General features: G+C 40.5%; 1 protein-coding gene and 1 non-coding gene across 2 annotated transcripts; one reads left to right on the top strand and one right to left on the bottom strand.

Annotated features, from left to right (window-relative positions):
• Positions 1-177: 177 nt before the first annotated feature.
• LOC119893682 (netrin-4-like) lies at positions 178-10,314 on the bottom strand. Its single transcript, XM_038705997.1, has 10 exons — positions 9,936-10,314; positions 9,102-9,658; positions 5,925-6,197; positions 4,846-4,972; positions 4,398-4,586; positions 3,373-3,580; positions 3,122-3,234; positions 2,916-2,984; positions 2,107-2,280; positions 178-1,683 (listed from the first exon to the last, which is right to left on the bottom strand). The coding sequence occupies exons 1-10, from the start codon at positions 9,994-9,996 to the stop codon at positions 1,541-1,543; spliced, it is 1,914 nt and encodes a 637-aa protein (XP_038561925.1). The 5' UTR covers positions 9,997-10,314; the 3' UTR covers positions 178-1,540.
• A 7,569-nt stretch (positions 10,315-17,883) lies between these two features.
• trnay-gua lies at positions 17,884-17,972 on the top strand. The gene is given in 2 exon segments: positions 17,884-17,920; positions 17,937-17,972. It is a non-coding gene; the product is annotated as a tRNA-Tyr (tRNA).
• The last annotated feature ends 1,728 nt before the right edge of the window (positions 17,973-19,700 follow it).

Raw genomic sequence — 19,700 nt, 5'->3', positions numbered from 1 at the left:
TCTTTTAACCAAGGGAGGGCAGTACTAAATCATGGGTCAAACATCACTTAGCCACCTCCACTAGTGAAGATGTTAAGTAAAACACATTAGGCTATTCATGGCCTTGTGCTTCAGCAAAATGTCACCATGGAACAAAATAGACTTTTCCCAGAAGCATTAAGAATGAGCTCACTGACATGCAGTTTAGATTTTATTTTAAATACATATAGGACACACAGAAATATCATCACAAATATCACATTCATGTCAGCGTACATTCATGCACCCATAATAACCGCTTTGTCCTTTACAAGAAAATTTCTCACCTCATTTTCTGTTTTTGTGGTAAAGTCTTTGGGACAAGGACATGGGTGATGATGTCATGGTTGAGGAATGCATCGTGTCTCTTGAGTTTGTCCTTCTCCTTGGAGACGGCGGACCAGGCCTATTCTTAACTGTGCCTGGCTCAAAAATGGCCTGTGGACTCTGGATCTGATATGCTGTGATGTCAATGAATACCCAGGCTTTTAATACATATTTATTTTGGGGCAGCTGGAGTCACAGGCCAAAAAAAGAGAAGCATACGTTAAGAGAGTGTGTGCTCTCTTTCTCACAGACATGCACACATGCGCACACACAGTTTCGGGTCCTTCTCAACTGAATCCTTCTCATATGAAAGCAGTAGGAAGACAGCAGAAAATCCTCGCAGAATCAGGTCTGACTTAAGCAACCAGACAATGATCCACTCTTGTAACTCAATCCAGAGTGTTTAGCCAGTTGCATGTACTGTAGATCAGAGAGGGTGGAGCTGAGTGTGTTTTGCTCTTGTCAGACAGCAGGCGGGTGAGTGTGTCGGAGCAGAGCAGAGCTGTTCAGATTAGGCTGCCTGATTCCTGATTCCTGATGTTTTTTTGTCCCATCCTCTCCCCTCATCCAGGAGTTACTTGTTCTGACCTGCACAGTCGTAGACTCCCTGCCAAGGACATCAAGCATATGCACTCATTCACGCTCACACACAATTTCTGATGTTGACTCATTCATGATTTATCACCAATATCTGTGAGACAACAAGGATAATTCAGTCTATGCCTTTGTAAGATTTCAAAGTAAACAGCTCTCAGTGAAATAGACACAGAAGGCCGTGACAGTGTTTTGGCTCATCAACTCTGACAGCATCTTTGGCAAGGAGTATTTAACATGCATTCCTTATTGTTCTATAAATAACCTGGAAAGAATTATAGGCTGAGGCATATCATACAGTAACACAGGAATGAAAGTCCAACATCCACTTTTCGTCTTTGTCCAGACGAAAGTCTTTATGGCTTGCTTTGTTCTCTTTGATTCAGTAACTGTAGACTGGTGAGGTACAGTATCTGCTTATTTCTAACAACAACCGCAGCATTGTAGGTTGCAGATGTTTCTTGGGGCTGTGGACTCCACTTTGGAAACAAAAGAAACAGTGAAATCCCTGTAGTAAGCATGGGGTTTTGCTTTCACTTTAGCATCCAAGCAATGCCTAAATCAAACAGTCCCTCTAGCCATTGCAGTCCTTAGCGATGCCCTAGCGGTGGCCACAGTCTTTTCTGAGGATGTGTAGGATTTTGCGTCCCAGGCTTGATTTCCAGGGTTTAACCAGGCTCTTGGTGTTGACCATCAGTCGGCCGGTCTTCCAGTCCTCATGACCAGCCACTACATACTCAAATCCTGGTGAAGAGAGTACAGAACATAAACGGAGAATGATACTAAAATACACAGAACAGGAGAAACATTACTGTGGAAGCATCTTGTGTAAAAAGAGCACACATCATTATATAACTATAATCAACCACTTAAATACTTTGCTGCTATGGGCTCGCTTAGATGAATGTTGCCAGAAATGTTTATAGTGAAAGTGTTAGATGTAAAATATTCTCATAACAGAGAGGTGGCTCTAATACTTAAGCTATAAATGCCCATTCAAAATGAGTGATGCTAGGACATTAGCATCCATTCAAAGCTTGTGCGAGCAGCGACATAGATCCTCCATTTAGCACAAAGCTGGCAGATTGTCCACTCAAGAGTCAACTAATTAATAAACTTCTGCCTTGTGAGCAATAAAGCTTCTAATTGGAGGTAGCTGCAGCTGACCTGGATTGAGAATGGGACAGGTACAGCCTTGGATGGTCCAGGACTCTGGGTAAAGGGTGATACTTCCCCTCTGGATTTTCATCTGAGGGTTCTGATGCAAGACCTTCTTGACTTTGGCCGCCACCTCCACATGGGAGCCTTTATCATGAGCTGACATCACTCTCACCACCAGCACTGCCAAGGCAACACAAATGTTTACTCATTCAATTGTCATTTACAAATTCACCATAAACAGCTTAAAACTACAAAATATCAATACTGACTTTCCACTTCTTCACTCATCTTTGCATCATAGTTAATTTTCTAACACATTTTTCAGGTTAAGAGGAACTCCACAAATTTTATACATACAAGCTTCTTTACTAGTCATGAGGAGAATTATCAAGCCTCTGAAAACAGTTGTATAATGTCTTCTGCTGGAGGAGCTTAGCAATTCTAATGACCAGAGTGATGTCATCAGGATGTTTTTCTCTGCTTGGGTTTTACTGATTGCACATTTTTACAGCCTATATTATAAACTTGGAGTATTGAACTACTAGGCTGCTATGGTCTGTTGGGATGCTATCGAGTTGCAACGTGGGAATTGTAAGATCCAGTGCTGGATCCTGTTTAGGGAAGTGCGCAACTAAAATTTAATTAGAACGTCTTTTAAAAAGGTACCATGTAGCATTTTTAGTAATTATAGACAGATCTGTTGGGTTTTAAATAGCCAGAGAATCCATTATGTTGTTAATTGGCTTCACCCTCCTTCACTGCCATGACTGCCTCACACAATACTGAATCAATTCCCTTTGTCAAATCCCACTTACCGTAGTCATACTCTGCAGCACAGAAGAGTTTGGGGCTGCCAAGGGTTACTTCTACACACTCACATTTCTCTGGAAAAATTAAACAGTAAGATTCATATAAATCACTTCATCATGATGTATAGATTTCAAGATCACAGCAGCTGCCTTTTCTTTATGTGGGTTGATGAGTGTGCAGTGTATTAAGTGTGATATGACCTGTGACTCACCAGAGTGGTGCAGTGCAGAGAAAAGCTCCTCTAACCTAAAGAGTGCCGTCTCACTATTATTGCTGCTGTGTCCCATGTGGCCAGTGGCTGTATAGAAGACCTCCACATCTGAGCTGTGCCGCAGAAGTAAAACCAGTCAGCGGCAGGGCTCCACTCAGTGTCAATCATCCAGAATGCACTCTACCTCTACACCATACATCACATTATCCAAGTACAAACACATGAATATGATATTACATCTTGGCACTCACCCAGAAATGCAGTCACCAGTGTAAGGGTCACAGTCCCCTGTACAGTCACATGGACGACAGCCGTATTCATGAAGCCCCCAGTATCCCAGCATGCAGCTTTCACAGTGGGGGCCTCCGACACCGGGCTTGCAAGTGCACTCCCCACTGCTAGGGTTACAGAGAGTGCTACCTCCTGAGACGACAGAGCCTACAGGGTGGCAGGAACAGGCTGCAGGGGAGAGGGGTGACAGAACCAGAGGACTGCATGTTAACATTTTTGTTTGTAAGTCAAAAGATGTGTCTCCTTTTCTGGCACAGACCTAGAAGCACTCAGTAAATATTTTTGATACACTGCATGCAAAGGACAAACACACTTGAAGAAGCACAAACAAGCATATTGAGAGCATACATAGGGAACTCCCATGGCACTATAAAAGTTAAATATCTTATGTCATCCTCTTGTAACAAGCGACAAGCTGAGTGTATGTCCTCAACATGCTTTGAACAGCTGCAGCAAACACAAACAGTAAATCACTCCCTCTCTACGCAGTCAGACCTGCTGCCTGATGGTCTGTTGTGATGACAGACTGATTTCTGTTACAGACTTGCTTCATCTGTTTCCAAAAATGGCATGTTTGATCTTTAAAACGTTGCAGCGTGCCTGGCAGGGGGAAAGGGCAGGAATGGGAAAAATGTGCTCGCATGGTCCATGGGAAATTCCTCCATTGTTTGAAATTACAGTCACATTCCAAAACAGTGCGGCCTCCGTCATTCCTGTTAAGGAGCAGACTAGAGTCATCTTACTCTCTCATCAGTGACAGGGCAGTGACTCATAAAGGTGATGGGGGGAAAATAAAGTTATCAAAAGAGATCAAAATGCTTTAATCTGCAGGGTCAAAAGAAAAATTAAATCTCTATTACTGTCCTCAAAATATCAAAGGCTGCCCCTCTTAATTAGAATTCTCCTCTGGCATTCATCCAGACAGAGTTATGGGTTAAGGAAAAAAGAAGCTGTGCTCTGAAGAAAAAGAGTTTAAGGGCCTTACGTGTGCAGGAGTCAGGGGCCGTTTTTGGTCGGCTGGGGTCTCTAAAGAAGCCCTTCACACAGTTATGGCAGTGCCGGCCCTCTGTATTGTGGCTGCAGTCATCACACACCCCACCACTCCGCCGTCCTGTTGCTAGCCACAATCCACGACTGAAGTGACAGCTCTTGGCATGACCATTACACTTGCACTCTAGGTTTAGATGGATATGTACAATTAAACAGACAGAGAGGGATTTCTTTTCTCAGCTGATCTTTGAACTTCCAAAGTCCTAGTGATAGCAACAATAGCTCTTAGAGTGGATGACATAAAAATAGGAACTGTTCTGTTATTCATCATGCATGTGCATCTAAAAGGTTATATGTGATTTATGACACTAAATTAATTTCTGAGATATGACTACATGCTGCGTGTCCTACTCTGCATTTGACTCTTTAGCCCCATCACTCACTCTGGCACTCATGCGGTGTCCCAATGATGCCGTTGGCAGCCTGCCAGGGTTGGTCATTGTAGAGAGGTGCACAGCGCTCGCAATGATCACCCGCTGTGTTATGTCTGCAAACACACTTGCCATGGACCTGGCAGGCAAACACCACAGACAGAAAAATTAGTTGGAATTTTATTGTATCTACGTGCACCTTTTAATTGTTGGCTGAATGATTTTTGCACAAGTAGTTTGTACTCTAGCATGCTGTATATTGTATTATGTTGTATTGCACTCTTTGGGATTCATTGTGTTCTTAATAAACTGTTAATTGCTAATTAATTTGAAATGTTTATCACCCTGGGCCTGTTAGATGGTTAACCACACCTGTCATCATTGAGCCTGTCATCAGCCTATCGTAGCATATAACAGTTTGGCCTGATGAATCCCTAACTGGGATCAAAACATTATCCATTTAAATACATTTGTGGTTTGGAATCAGTGTGCAGGCGTTTCAACTCTTTTCATCTATACTTATTTCCAGCAGCCTTGCACCTACATGTGATGTGCGTAACACAATATTGCAACATACCAACATTTAAATGCACAATCACAGTGTTTACACACTGCAGCTTATTACTGCCTGTGCAACATGTCCACACCCCCTTAAACCATGTTGGAATTAAACTAGTGCTTCTATGCTACATTTACAGTAAAGAGAATAACATGACAGAGGCTATGGGTTGTTAAAGCATTAGGCTGAATACCATAATTAAAGTCTCCACATCCTTAAATCCCTGTAATGGTAGGTAAAGCTGTGGCCTAACATTCAGTCTTCACTACAGCCTTCAGATTCAACAGCACATACCAGAGCACAGATGAGTAACAAGGGAGTGGTGGGAACAAAACCCCAAACCCTCCACTCCCAATCTCACCACATTATACAAATGAAAATGGAGACAAAATAAAGCCAAAGGAAGACATCAGTGTAACACAACACCTGAGTAAGTTTCACAACAGAACAAACTGTGCAAAAGATTTTCCCTGGTGGAGTATCATGCACCTGCAAGGTGTATGTTCACAAAATCCAGCTCAAAATCGCTCACCATGTTGTTGGGCTTATGTTGGCTAGGTTGGTAGCCCATGGCTGGCACACACTGATCAGCATGACCATTGCAAAGGCAACTGCCTTTGACAATAAAATCATAGATGGCGTAATGGTCTGCCGGGAGGACAGCGGCACCAGGATGTTTGGCCTGGCAGGGACATGGCTGGCGCTGCAGCAGACGGACTCTTAGGTTGGTGATCATGAGCTGGTCCTGGGCGGCTAGTCCATAGGGATCCACTGAGCGCCAGGGTGACAAAGCTCGATAGATCACCTGGAGAGTGAAGTGGAGAAGACATACAAGAAAATGTCTCAAAAAAGTCATTCCACCTGTAAAAAGCCTCTCTAACAAGTAACAAAAATGATCTTGGAGACACTGACGGACCATGACGAAAACATAAATTATGTCAGTTTCTCTTTTTTGGTCAGCCAAATAAAAAACAGACTGGACCGCCTTTCATGCTCCTCAAATAGCTGCTATTCTAGGAAAATCAGACTAGCTCCAATGTAAACAACAAATGGTTCTTGTTCTCCCTTATTAAGTTTTGTTGAATGTTGATCTTTTAGATACATCCTCTCTGTCTGTGTGTGAAAATGTGAACAGAGCGGGAAAAAACTAGGTCATTTCTCTTCATCGTAGCATCAGAAATGAAATCAGTCAGACACACACTAAGGATTATGTTAGGAAATTTGAGTGAATAAAAACATATTGATCTGGAGAAACTTTCCTCAATACATTCCGTCCTATTTTTTAGCCATAGTCTCATAGCAGTTCTGTGTGTCAGTGAAGGGTGAAAACTCTCCAAAATGTCTTTTTTTTCCCCCCAGGAAGCACAAATAACTTTTTCTTAAATTTAATTTAATCTAATTAAACTGATTGAACTGTGACATAATCCAACATATTCATGTCATTTACTCCAAGAGTCCATGTGTAACCTTTACTGAATTTTAAAAAAGCTTTCTTGTGCCATTTTAATTTTATAGTCTACAGTACAGTACTTAATCCATCTTGCATCGTCCATTTCTACTGCACACAAGAGAGACTGCATCATGCTGCATCAAATGAATATATCTTTTACCATGTGGTTAGCGACAGTACAGATGTAAACAACAAGATTTACTGTATAATTATTGCACTTGACAAGTAAGCTCATTCTGATTTCCAATAACAAAAAGTTCACTTGTGGTGACCATATGTATACTTTACACTACTGCAAACAGAGAGTTTAAACTAAGTATATGTTGTCTGCAGTATTACTTTATCACTGAAACTCAACTCAAAGTTTCGGGGGTTTGTCTTTGCCTGTTGAGCAACTGAGACACTAATTACAAAGGGTGAGTGGCTAACACAAAAGAGCTGATATTCTGTAGCAAACACACTGCAATTATGAGATCAGTCAAAGCCATATATTCATTCAGACATTCAACCAGAACCTCCTAAAATTGTCCGAGGCTCTTTGGAGCAAAACAAATCTTTACTGTCTCTTTTTTAAAACATCAGTGTGACAGTTTGCTCATGAATTAACCATAGCTACTTATCTGGCTAAGACCTCCCTGTGATGATACAGCAGGTCCAAAAAATGCTTTGAGGGAACATCAGAGGTAAACATGGACATTGATATTCTAGCCATGCATGTCAGAGCAGTTTGTGGCTTAGAAGGCTGGCCTAACAAAAAAGGTCTCCCGCGGCCTATCAGAGGTGATCAGTGTACAAAGCTTGGTCAACGGTTTGTTCTGTGGGTTGTGCGATATCAGCTTATAGTGCATCCCGGTGGAGCAGATGGTGAGTGTTATTGCTGTTAAGAACTGGGGTAATGTCTAGCAACATGTATTTGATGTGATCATTCTCAGAAATAAAAATCACCAATCCAATGTTGAAAATATTTCTTTGTCCTTCAAAGCTTTGTCTGAGCTGCAACATCCTCCTCGCACCTCAAGTGTATTCATGATAGAGTTGGCTGGTTGACAAACAAAATGAGTATTAGCTGTTACTATTAGTGTTCTTGTTCTATGGGAAGTGTTATGTCTGATGTAAAACATAACAGTTCTCTTTGCATTGAATGTCAATTTGATCATTTTACAAGTTGTAATATATTCTTAATTTACGTTTACAATCGATCTCTAATTTTGTCCTCCTGACTCTCCATCGTGTAAACAATGTTGGTCTTTTCTACACATGATCTATTGCATGTACATACAGGAAGAGGGATCCATCCACATTGTTCCGTCTGAGGTTTCTAACATTTTTTGCCCCAATAAAGTGTTTTCTGGGGAGTTTCCTCTTATCTGAATCCAGGCTCTAAGGATGGAGGGTGTCATTTGCTGTAAACATGGTGAAGCCCCTTGGGGGAAATTTGTGATTTTGGGTTATACAAATGAAATTTACCTGATTTGAATATATTATTTGCATGATCCCTATCAAGATATATATCAATATCATGAAAAAATGTAATAGTAATATTAATTTCAGTCATATTGCAGAATACTAAAGGATATCACATGGTATGTTATATGTACTATGTAAACTGTTTAATTGCTCTGCATTCTGCCCAAGTAGTGCTTGTGTAGTGTTATGTTTTATAATAAAACAAACACACTGTGCTAGTCGGGGTTCTAGCTGCCACCCCGACTATAAGGCTTACACCCCCAGCTTCCCTGCTCTTAAAGGATAATTTTTTTAAACCCTATTAGCACATATTTTGGTGTCGAAACAACGAGTAGGTACAAAAAAAAAATTTTGGAATGCGTGCAGTAGATGGCTTCAGCCGGCTGCAGTGGCAGCAACATATATATTTCTTCGGGACAGTTGTGCCCGTCAAAATGATGTCCACAAAAAGGGCTTCTTTATGCCTCCAACAGGTACAGACTGTTATTAGGAGGTCTGACAACATCATGGAAAGGATCCATACAAGTGAATCCAGGTGACACCCTTTGTTTTTAACAAGAAACTGTTAAAACGGTGAAAATCTATAATTGATAATGCCCACCTCTTGTTATGCTTTCTCTCTCGTCACTCCGTAAAAGAACATATTTTTAGTTATGAGCGATCTTCTGTTGGTCATTTACCTGCAGAAGTAGTATGTATTCTGATTTGGCCTCCAACCTCCCCCATTTCATGCCACACTGTCAAAATCACTTGCCACCATGTAAAATGTTCTAGCCCAGCCACTGTACTCACCTCTCCCCTGGTACAAGGGAATGCCCCTGAATACTTTGAGGTGCAACTGGTTCCATTCTCCCCGACTGGCGACCCCTCTGCTAGGCCAAACACCTTCTCACAGTCCCAGGCAAAATACCTGAGGGCTTTCCATGTGTGCCCATGGTCTTGGGAGCGCTCCAGCACCATGGCAGCGGGGCGGGGTGAGCGGAACACCAGTATGAGGTGAGTGAGGAGGAACTCCGTCTCCAGGTTGAGCTGGAGCGTCTCCTCCTTCACCCCCTCCGCAGACTGCCACCAAGTGTCAGGGTAGCGGAAAGACGAGTCGCTCATGGCAGAGGGAAGGTGCGCCTGGCTGGCGACACCAGAGTTGCACTTGCTGCATTTTGCTTCCGAGCAGGACTCCCTGCTGCGTGGGGGAGCGGTCTGTCTGTAGAAGCAATAAGGCTCCGAAGAGTTGCGGCCGCATACCGACTGGGTGCTCAGAACTCGACCCTGGGCCAAGTTGCCCATGCGTGGATTGCAGGCTCGGCCGGAGCAACGACTCTCAACCGCTGGACCTTCGGGTTGAGACGTTTCTGGTAAGAAAATGTGTTTAGTTTAGTACAAATTGAGTGAAGGTGATAGAAGAATTGCAGTTGTTTATCGACTCTTCTGCGTGGGCATGACCTCACAGACCATTAGGCTACTACAAGTGGTTAGGTTTCCGCTTCCCTAACTTTATTGAAATGTGTGCACTTGCTGTGAGGCACGTGGATACAGCCTTTCCCAAAATACGCACGTGCAATGCTTGTTTTAGTCATTCAACGTTATAAAATGCGTGCGTAAAAGTCTGTCACACAAGCTCAAACTCACCGGCTGAAAGAGGAGAGGATGCGCACACCGGGATAATGACAAGCAAAGTCCACAGTCTCATTCTGAAGGAGTTTTTTGTAGGCTACTTTTACATAAAGTCACCTGACCTTTATTCCGCGAAAGCATGAACGCTCTCTCAACAGCTGGGGTTGTTAATAATCCAACTCGTTCCTTTAAAATATAAAATAACTAGGCTACCCACAAACGGCTACGACACAGAAATAAAGAAACACAACAGCTTATTATAACAGCTTATTAAAGCTTATTTCTTGTCTGCCATGGTGTAGAAATGCCTCGATAGAGTTGACTCGTATTGTCTGAGAGCTCTGCAGTCATTATCCTGAATTTATTCCATCCCACGCGCTTCTGGCTCAACTTGCTGTGGAGAGTTCATTGACATTTAGGAATATGAAGAGGTTAGTACCGCCCTCTTCTTGCCTTTTTCCAGAACCCTCCCACTTTCATTCCTAAACCAAGTTTTTCAAAAGGAGCAATAATATCAAAACTATCTCTGGCAGACTTTTTGGCTTAATGTATTTTAAAGTCGATGTTTTTCAGGAAAACGTTGATTAAGATGATTACAGTGATGAATATGATTGTGATACTTTTATTTGTCATCATCCTTATATATTTTCACCTTTAACAGCAATCACCTACCTCTTACACAGGACCATTTGCATTAGCCTCAAACTAATAAATGCATGTCTTTCCCTAAAGCAGCATTAATTTGTTTTCTCTGCATTCCTCAATGAGCACTCATAATGAAAGAAGCTAGTTGTCATCAGATTTAGAGTAAAAAGCTCTGGTTTCAAACAATGACTGTGACATTTGGATTGCCTCCACACTCCAACCAAGTGCTCCAGCGCTGACAGACAAGTGTGTCATTGTGCTGCATTCCTGACACATATCACTACTTGTTACTAACTGCTACTCATTAACCATGCTTTACCTGCCTCCTCAGACAAACCTGAGGGGTCGCACAACCCTTGACCCCAATAATCATCCAGTTGCATGGCATTTATTTTTACTTTAACAGTGACATCATATCATTGAGACATTTCAAGAAAAAAAAATGGTATATTATACTACAGGTAGCTTTGCCAGTGGTTAACAAGATGTATCGTAGTTATTTGGTACCATGTGAAAGCTTTAAAGTGTGGATAGAGACAGCCAAAGACAGGACAGGATGATGAGTCAAGATGAAAAGGGAACAATGTCACTGATAATATCCATCTTACCTGTGAATACTGGAGGTCAGGAGTAATCTTTTCTCACTGTGAATATGACCTGTCATATGAATCATCCTCATACATGTGTGCGGGTAGCCTACATGTTAAAGGCGAAGAAGTGGGTGGTGATGAGCATTCTCAATCTCTTCCCTAAGGCACCCCAGCCAGGATCAGGACATTCCTGGAATACTACGACTCTCGTCACAGAGACGGCCTCTTCTCTTTAAAGGGGACAGGGTTCATGTCTGTGTGTTTATAGATTTGCATGGGTTATTTCGGTTGTCTCCAGATGATCCGCCGGGGCAAGAGGCGATGCACCTTGAGCTGTTCTCTTTGTAGATCACTTGCATGTTTTTCAATCCTCAAATCCCAGGAGTCACCATGAAAAATGCTGCAGGAAGGATGTCTAATCTCTGCCAGTCTGTGATGTATTCCCCCTGGCAGGATGAAAGCAACACTCATTACAAACAAGTTTCTTTACTCTCGTTAACTCCAGTTGTTTGTTGTTTTTCCTCTATTACACAACTTGAATTCTACTGAGCCACATCATTAAAGGAATAGTATGACATTTGGGAAATACACTTACAGTATTCCCTCCTTTTCCAAGAATTAGATCAGAAGATTACACCACTCTCATGTGTGTATTGTAAATATGGAGCTACAGCCAGCAGCCAGTTAGCTTATCTTAGCACAAAGACTGGAAACAAGGGGAAAAAGCTAGCTTAGTCTCTGTCCAAAAGTAACAAAACCTGCCTGCCAGCACCTCTAAAGGTCCCTAATTAACACATTATACCTCATTTGTTTAATCCGTAAAGTATAACTCCCAGGAGTTATGTTATCACTCTGAGGATGGCAGGCAACCATCCGATACTCCAGGAGGTCACTACACCTGGCCAAAAAATAGTCCTCCACATAACCCACCATAAAAGTAAAACCCCAATTTGTCATTTTCACACTTTAATTTTTGCATGAATTACACAAACCAGATATATAATGTGTTAATTAATGAGGCAGATTTTGTTACTTTTGGACAGGTCCAGGCTGGCTGCTTCCATCCTTTATGATAAGCTTAAGTAACCGGCTGCTGGCTATAGCTTCACATTTACAGTACAGACATGAGAGTGGTCTCAATTTCTCATCCAATTCCTAGCAAATAAGCAAATCCCAAACTGTCCAACTAATTCCTTCTGTTCTCTTGTTCCATTAAAGCTGGCTTAAACCTCTCTAACCAGTTATTACTCCCAGTTTTTATGATTACAAAAATACAGGTAAAGACTCATGTATCTATCTGGGAATACCATGGATAACTGCAGTTATGAATGTAATGTCAGGCATTAGAGCACAGTCAGAGGGGTTAGTTCCATAACACATTAAATATTGGGATGAAATACTCATCTCATGTCTGCTACAGTCTGGTGCTGGACCCCCACAGCCAGGGGTGTGCTGTGGCCTCGTCATCTAATGGTCCAATAAGATGACAGACGTTGGGCTGTTCCACTGCCTGCTTTATTTCCAGACTGTAAAAGGATATGGTTCCCTCCCCCATCATGCTGCCATGTCACCTAGTACCTTCAGCTCACTGAACCGTCTCAACCCTTGCAAGTAATCTGTCTACTCTCCTGTAAAAGCCAGACAAAAAGCCAGACATGCTCCAGGCAAGGCGGGTGGGTGCCTTGCCCACAGGCTAGGCATTAAAGTGAAGGCTGAACACCCTCTGTCACTTATTTCTGTAGTCTTCGCTGCCATTTTTATGACGTTTATCACTGCTATCTCTCTGTTTGTTCCTAGCCATAACATTGCCCTCACCCACATTTCATCAGATGGTTTAATCTGTAATGACAAAAAAAAATGAAACACCTCTGTGTTATGTAAATTTCAGCCCTAAAATACAACTCCTCGCATGATGTAACTCATTCAGCATTAAAACTGTTGGTTATTCATATTATACTATAACAATATTAAGACTCCTGATACTACCTAGCACAGCAAAAAGCCTCCTGTACATCTCCACACACACTCCCCTCACACCCTTAACCCTCCCCATCCAGACACTTCTGGAAGTTTATGCTCTATATTTTACATCACCTTTTGACACGCTCTCTTACTTCACAGGAAACACTCAACAGATGACTGAGCATAAGCATGATTTTAAGAGTAGACACAGAAACAGGGGGGAGCTGTGGGAGTTTTACTGTCATAAAAGTTAGGCAGGCGGATGTGTCCCAGTATTAGTTATGTTATGGGAGGGAAACGGAAAACACACGGAGGGCTTAAGTGTACAGGTGTAATGTCATCTGCTACATTGTATAAATAAGAGGGAGAAAAAACATACAGTATCATCAAAAGCTTTTAACATTGTACAAACCACAGGTGTTAATTCTTCTTATGTGTATCTGACAGGTGATAGCTGAAAAAGCAGACTTGCAGTCAAACAGGCGGAAATGACTAATGTCACAGATCATGTTTGCATGATGTTATACAGGAAGGCGCCTATGTTAAGTGACTGTCTTCACTGTACCCCTGTTGAATATTATGTACTAATTGTGAAAATTTCAAAGGGTTGATTGGTTCAATAACAGTGGAAAATAACCAAATGCAATGTTCCCTTCATTTCATTTTTAATTCCAAATGCAACTGAAATTGTAGGGTTTTTTATGCTTGGTATCACTTGTATCATCACTCATGGTATTGGTGAGAGAGAGAGAGAGAGAGAGACTGCACCACCATGTTTTACATCAGTAATAATTGTATGTAACTTTACATTTCATTGTTGTTTATTTTTATCTAAATGTTGTGTTCTATGAAGATATAGTCAAATCCACTATTGTGTAGTAGTGGTAAAATATGGAAATTAGTTATGGAAAAGACATTTTAACTTGCTATTTGTGATATTTTTAAATGTGAAATTGGTCATAGTGCTACACAGTAGCAGCTTAATTGACATTCAGTCATTTCCGGTCAATACGAACGTGTACAATGTAAATTACAGTGCACTATAAAGATTATTACTTAGTGAGTACTTTATAGTACTGGCACACAGGATGTGGCTGGCACCAAGTCAAGTCAATGCTATGAGTTGTTTGAGCTTCCTTGTGTAGGTCTCATTAGGAAATGCCCATGTGAGACAGCCCAAAGAAGCTGTTTTCGATTGGATATGCTGCATATGTTTTCGATTGGATATGCTACATAGCCTAACAAAACACAGAGGGTGTACCTCTTTCAAAAAGCCAAAGTCACATGGGATGGCCCATGAGGATGTGACAGACATGGTGACCCTGGAAAGCAAACTAAAGGCCTGGCAGTTGTTAATCATGAGGATGCCTTCTGCTAAAACTTTGCTGAGAGAAAATAGCCATTACTTTGATAAAATTGCACCTATTGTGACATTTAATTGCAGTATTTACTGCTTTTGAATGCACTTTAATTAAGAAGATAGTGCAAAAAGCCATAAAGCATTTGAAAATTGGTGCTAGATTGAGGACAACCAGAACGTTTTTGTTTTGAAGCTGTATATTAGCGCTTTTGATTGATTGTAACATGTCTTGAAGAGCCAACCTTTCAAATTCTTACCTTAGGCGGTGAGGTAGAGGTCAGGGAGGGGAGGTCAAGGAGCTCCCCATGGATTGTAAGCTGAGGGGCAGAGAAGATGATTATCTCTGTAAGCGATGGAGAAGATCTGGGGATTCAAGCCTGCCTGTGTTATGAGAGGAATGTCTCTAGCCTCCATGTCTGTCCCCATGTTGTTGTTATGTATGTAGGAGCAGCTACACATGTAACACATTACCTTGCTGTCTGACAGGTCAGGACAAGATGAGTACATCTTCATTTTGCATGAGGGGAGATGTACAGAGAGCACCCTGACAGCAAGGCCGATTAATCATTATGAGCCTTTTTAATAACCCTCACTGAGAGCAATTGCTGTCGTCACTTTTCTGCTCTACAGACTCATTGATTTTCGGTTTACATCTCAATGATCCTTTCCCAGTGGTGGAAGAAGTACTTAATAAAAGTAGCAACACCAAAATGTAAAAATACGCTGCCACAAGTAAAACACACAAACATTCAAGTGTATTAAATATATACAGTATCAAAAGTAAAAGTACTCATAATATTAGAATGTTATATTATTGTATGTATTATATAATTAAATAACCATTATTGATGCCTTTGTGTAAGCAATATTTCCATGTAGCTGTTGCTTGATGTAGGGCTAATTTTAACAGTTTTATATACAGATGGGTTAGTTTGAAAATCTACAAAGTAACAAGCAACATAAGCTCTCAAAAATGTCCTGGAGTTAAAAGTGCAATGTTTTCTCTGAAACATTGTGGAGTAAACATAGAAAGTAACATAAAATAGAAAAACAAAAGAAAATGGAGGTTGTTTCAGTTTATGAACTCAGAGAATTATGACCAAACTGACAGCAATCACATTACACATCACTGGCAGGCTATGGAAGCTGATCTGTCAATGTGACAAAAACATAAGAGGATTGTGATACAACATCTGAAAAATCTTCATTACATGCAATCAGCTGTTAAACCTCTAATGTCCCCAAACAAGCTCCAGAAGTTAAGCACATACTATATATTTAATATGAACTTCTTTGCATTAACATTGCCAGATTTCACTAATAGTATGTTATTAATGAATAGATTACAATAAGGGTTGAGTTTTTCATTTGTTTTCTGCACCGTGTTATGTGTGTGTATAGTAGGTGAGTCGATCCAAGGAGACGTTTTTCATTTCTTAAAATGAGGGAATATTGCCACCTAGTGGTTAAAATTAGATTTAGTTTGAAAGAAGATTAATTAGAAATAAAATGGACTGTTAAGGAACAATGTAACAATTCAGTGTATAGAAATAACATTATTGACAAATTAAAGAATACAAGCCATCCTCAATGCTCTCGTGTTTGTGTGCTCAACATAAACCTGTGATGTCTATGTCTCTAATTAAATATAAACTGGTATAAACAGGAATATACTAAACCTATATGAATAATTTACCTGCTTATAGAAATGTCATGGCTGATCTGGTATGTTGACATCCTCACTTAAGTGTTTCTTCAGCTGCTCAGATTGTGATTGTAAAAAGCTGTGAACATCAAACCAGCATAAATGTCCCACATGTCTTGGTCTCATCATAGGAACCCTATATAGGCAAATGTGCATCTTTTTCTTCAGGGAAGTCTCTTTTCCTGCATCTTCTCATCACACAACCTACATTGGAAAACACAATATACTTTTGCACTGATAAAGTCATTCTTAAGAATGATGAAAATATGTAAAATGTAAATGCTAAATCTTCAGTCTAAGACTAAAACATTTGTATTTTCCCTCCATGTCCACATAGGAAATATTACCTGTTTTTATCTGTAGATATTAATCTCCTGTCTATCAAAGGAGTTTACTGTAACCCAATTGTTGGTCATCAGTGTGGTTTTGAGCTTGTAAAAAAGATCAACCCTATTTACAGTAAAATGCAGATGTTGAAAAGTATTTACATCCGTTTAACCCACCGTTGGCAACTGAAAAGAGTAATGCATGTTTGTAATACACTTTACAGCTAATCATAAATAATATGTAGACCACTGGACTTATCAGCATTTCAGATGCCACGCAGCGTGTTTTCTGTTCTTCAAGCCTTTTGCAAACATAGCTGCAGCACTATTTCCGGTTGTTATACTAATGTAATGGATGGTTGTAGTGATAAGAGGAACTAAACTGCCTGTTGTTCTCAGTGATCAGTGCAAGTTGATAACCAGAGACACTGGAAATTTTACATAGGCTACCTCTTCTATTGTGTTAGCTTGAGGATAACCGGGCTTCAGCCACGGCCTGGGGTGTGAGCAGTCCTATATTGGGCCTACATCCCGCGTTCTTTACCTATAAACACCATAAAACTAGCACACCATACCACAGACACACACACACACACACTCACTCACTAACACTACTCCATTCATACACTTGAAAACTTGACTGAAACTTCCCCCCTTAAATTATGGCAGATAACGTTACATCATTGTGATCAGAAGGCTGTGGTTTTAATCCCCTGACCAGGGTAGGAAAGGGACAGAGCAACCCATCCTGTTAGTTTGTGATATGAGTTAGATACACTTTACTTTAATCACCCCACCCCATCTATCATACTTACTCGTGTCTCTGTATTACAGGGGGGACGGGGAATGTTTTATGTTGTTAAAGTTAATTTATAAGTTTTCCCATCTGTAATGTTAGCTGACAATGTGTCACTTTTAAGTAGGATGAGTGAGTCGTGTCGCTTTACTTTTTCGTTGTTTTCTTCGTTTTTTGTTGCAAAGCGGCGTGCGCAGTTTTCACCATAAGAAGAACTAAAGGTAACTTGGGAAACTCAGCTTTAGCGTTAGGTTAACTACATGCGTCGACTAAAATCTATTTTAAGGGTTTTCCTTGAAACCAACACAGTCTCAGTTTATTTCTCCCAAGAGAATTTCACTCGACGGAACGTTAACTTACTTGACTTTCATTGAAAGCTAATGAATTACAGTTAGTTATGTAATTAGCAAGCGCTACCTAGGTAGTTGACATTGGACGGTGTGTGCCCGCATGCCTGTCATGTAACCCTATGCATGTAACTTTAGCTAAGGGCTAAAGTTTTCATGTCCTAAACGATAAAGATTAACCTTCAGCGAGGTGGGCTTTGAATATGTTAATAGTGGTACTGTCTGTATCGTCCCTTCGATAGCTCAGTTGGTAGAGCGGAGGACTGTAGAGGCATTACAGCTGAAATCCTTAGGTCGCTGGTTCGAATCCGGCTCGAAGGAGACACATTTTTTGTTTTTACCGTATACCTTTTTTACTATATCGCCGGCTCTATAGTGCCATCTAATCTACAACGCTTGTATTAACGGATTCGTTGATCCTGCAATTAGCCCCAGCTCCTTATGCTTTTGCCCTGCTAGCTATAACGTTAACTTAACGTTGTTTGTGAATAGGCTACCCATCGGTACTCATAACAAGTTACATGTGAGACTGCAGTGTAGCTGTGAAACCTGTAACGTTATAACGTTAAAATCAAATGTTAATAATTTTTTTAACGCCATAACTAAAACGCAGTTTCCATCATTACATACGTTTGTAACGTCCGCCTCCAAACATCTACGACCCTCCAAGCGATTGTTTTGTTTGTATTGATTAGTGGGATCAATGGATATGTGGGAAAAGTGGCACTCTTGGTATGCCATCGGAAAAGAGAACTAGATAAGGGCGCATAAATGTTTGCTCATAAACACTTCTGACATGGGACTAAACTGTAGGAAATTATGTTTATGTTTTTGCTCTGGTGTTATCTTTACTGTACTTTAGTCTATTTGTGTATATGTTTGTGTGGTTTGTTTGTATAGAAATAGATCTGTTTGTAAAGTCAACATGAACATGTGGTCATTTGTGGAAAAAAAAATAGGTTAGGCTAAGCACACAGTAACACAGTCTTTATTGTAATGTTGACCCAGACTTCTACCCCATATGCTACTGTAAGCCATGTTGTTTGTGTAACCTTTGAATTTATTGACCAAAGCTGCCTTTGCAGGTCTGACATTGACATACCACTTTAGCTTCATCAGAGTTTTATTCACAGCACTTTTTGGCAGAGTGGTTTCTCAGCCTGGACAGGTAGGTGCTGTTTAACTGGACTAGGAAGCTTCTGGTAAACTTAACTTCCCAAAGGTTCATTACACACAGAACAAAATAAGTGTTTATGTTACTACATTCATCTGTGTTTACACCAAGTGTCTGTGTAATGGAGATACTGGACTAAATGACAATTAAATGGCTTTTGGTAAATGAATATGCTCCTAATAAAACTAGACAAATCATGATCACAGCTTGAAATTCATTGTTTGAATTTCTATGATGGTCTGTTTCTAAACAAAAGGGGCAACTCTGACGGGCCTTTTATGAATGTAGCCTATAGTTTATTTGACCTTTAAATCACAGATAATTACAACTATTGGTGATTTATAGTTAGAAGCTCAACCTTATTTCCTAAATCAAACTGTTGAGGAACTCCTGTTCCCCTTCCGCCAGAAACATCAGGAGCTTCAGGTCAAATCCCTTGACAGCTGGACAGTTCAATGGCCTATATTATATCTCACTTACATTTATAAAATGATTTGCTGCACTCTCTCTTATATTGTAGGATTTTCTTTGCTATTTCTTTTCCGTCATGTTGTAGCTGCATGGCATTTTTACATTCTGCCTTGTTCTATTTTTTAAAATAGGTTTTCTGTTATTTAAAGAGATTGATGATCTAATGTCATATAGGTTTCTTTTGGTAATATTACCTAACATCCTAATGACACAACAGGGTTAGCAACAGATCATTTCACTACTGCTATGCAACTACTATTACTACTACTCGCAGTACTTCTACTGTTATTACATGTAATCATAATAATGGTACACACTGAACATACTGTAATAACAAACTAGAAATATGTTAGTAATTAGAAGAAAAATATTTTTTAAACAAAAACGTGCATTAACAGATAGTG

The sequence above is a fragment of the Micropterus salmoides genome, unplaced genomic scaffold (assembly GCF_014851395.1).
Source record: "Micropterus salmoides isolate LMB-PRFRI ecotype aquatic unplaced genomic scaffold, ASM1485139v1 Ms_hic_scaffold_8, whole genome shotgun sequence".
In the NCBI taxonomy this organism is placed as follows: Eukaryota; Metazoa; Chordata; class Actinopteri; order Centrarchiformes; family Centrarchidae; genus Micropterus; species Micropterus salmoides.
Note: the sequence above shows the minus strand (reverse complement) of the source record. Positions and strands in the feature narration are given on the sequence as shown.

Bases quoted from the DNA above. Each gene is read 5' to 3' on its own strand.
- LOC119893682 (XM_038705997.1), bottom strand. From the start codon at position 9,996: ATGAGACTGTGGACTTTGCTTGTCATTATCCCGGTGTGCGCATCCTCT. The intron at 6,198-9,101 runs GTGAGTACAGTG...TTCACTCTCCAG, and splicing joins TCCCTTGTACCAGGGGAGAG to GTGATCTATCGAGCTTTGTC. The intron at 4,587-4,845 runs GTGAGTGATGGG...ATCTAAACCTAG, and splicing joins GACACCGCATGAGTGCCAGA to AGTGCAAGTGTAATGGTCAT.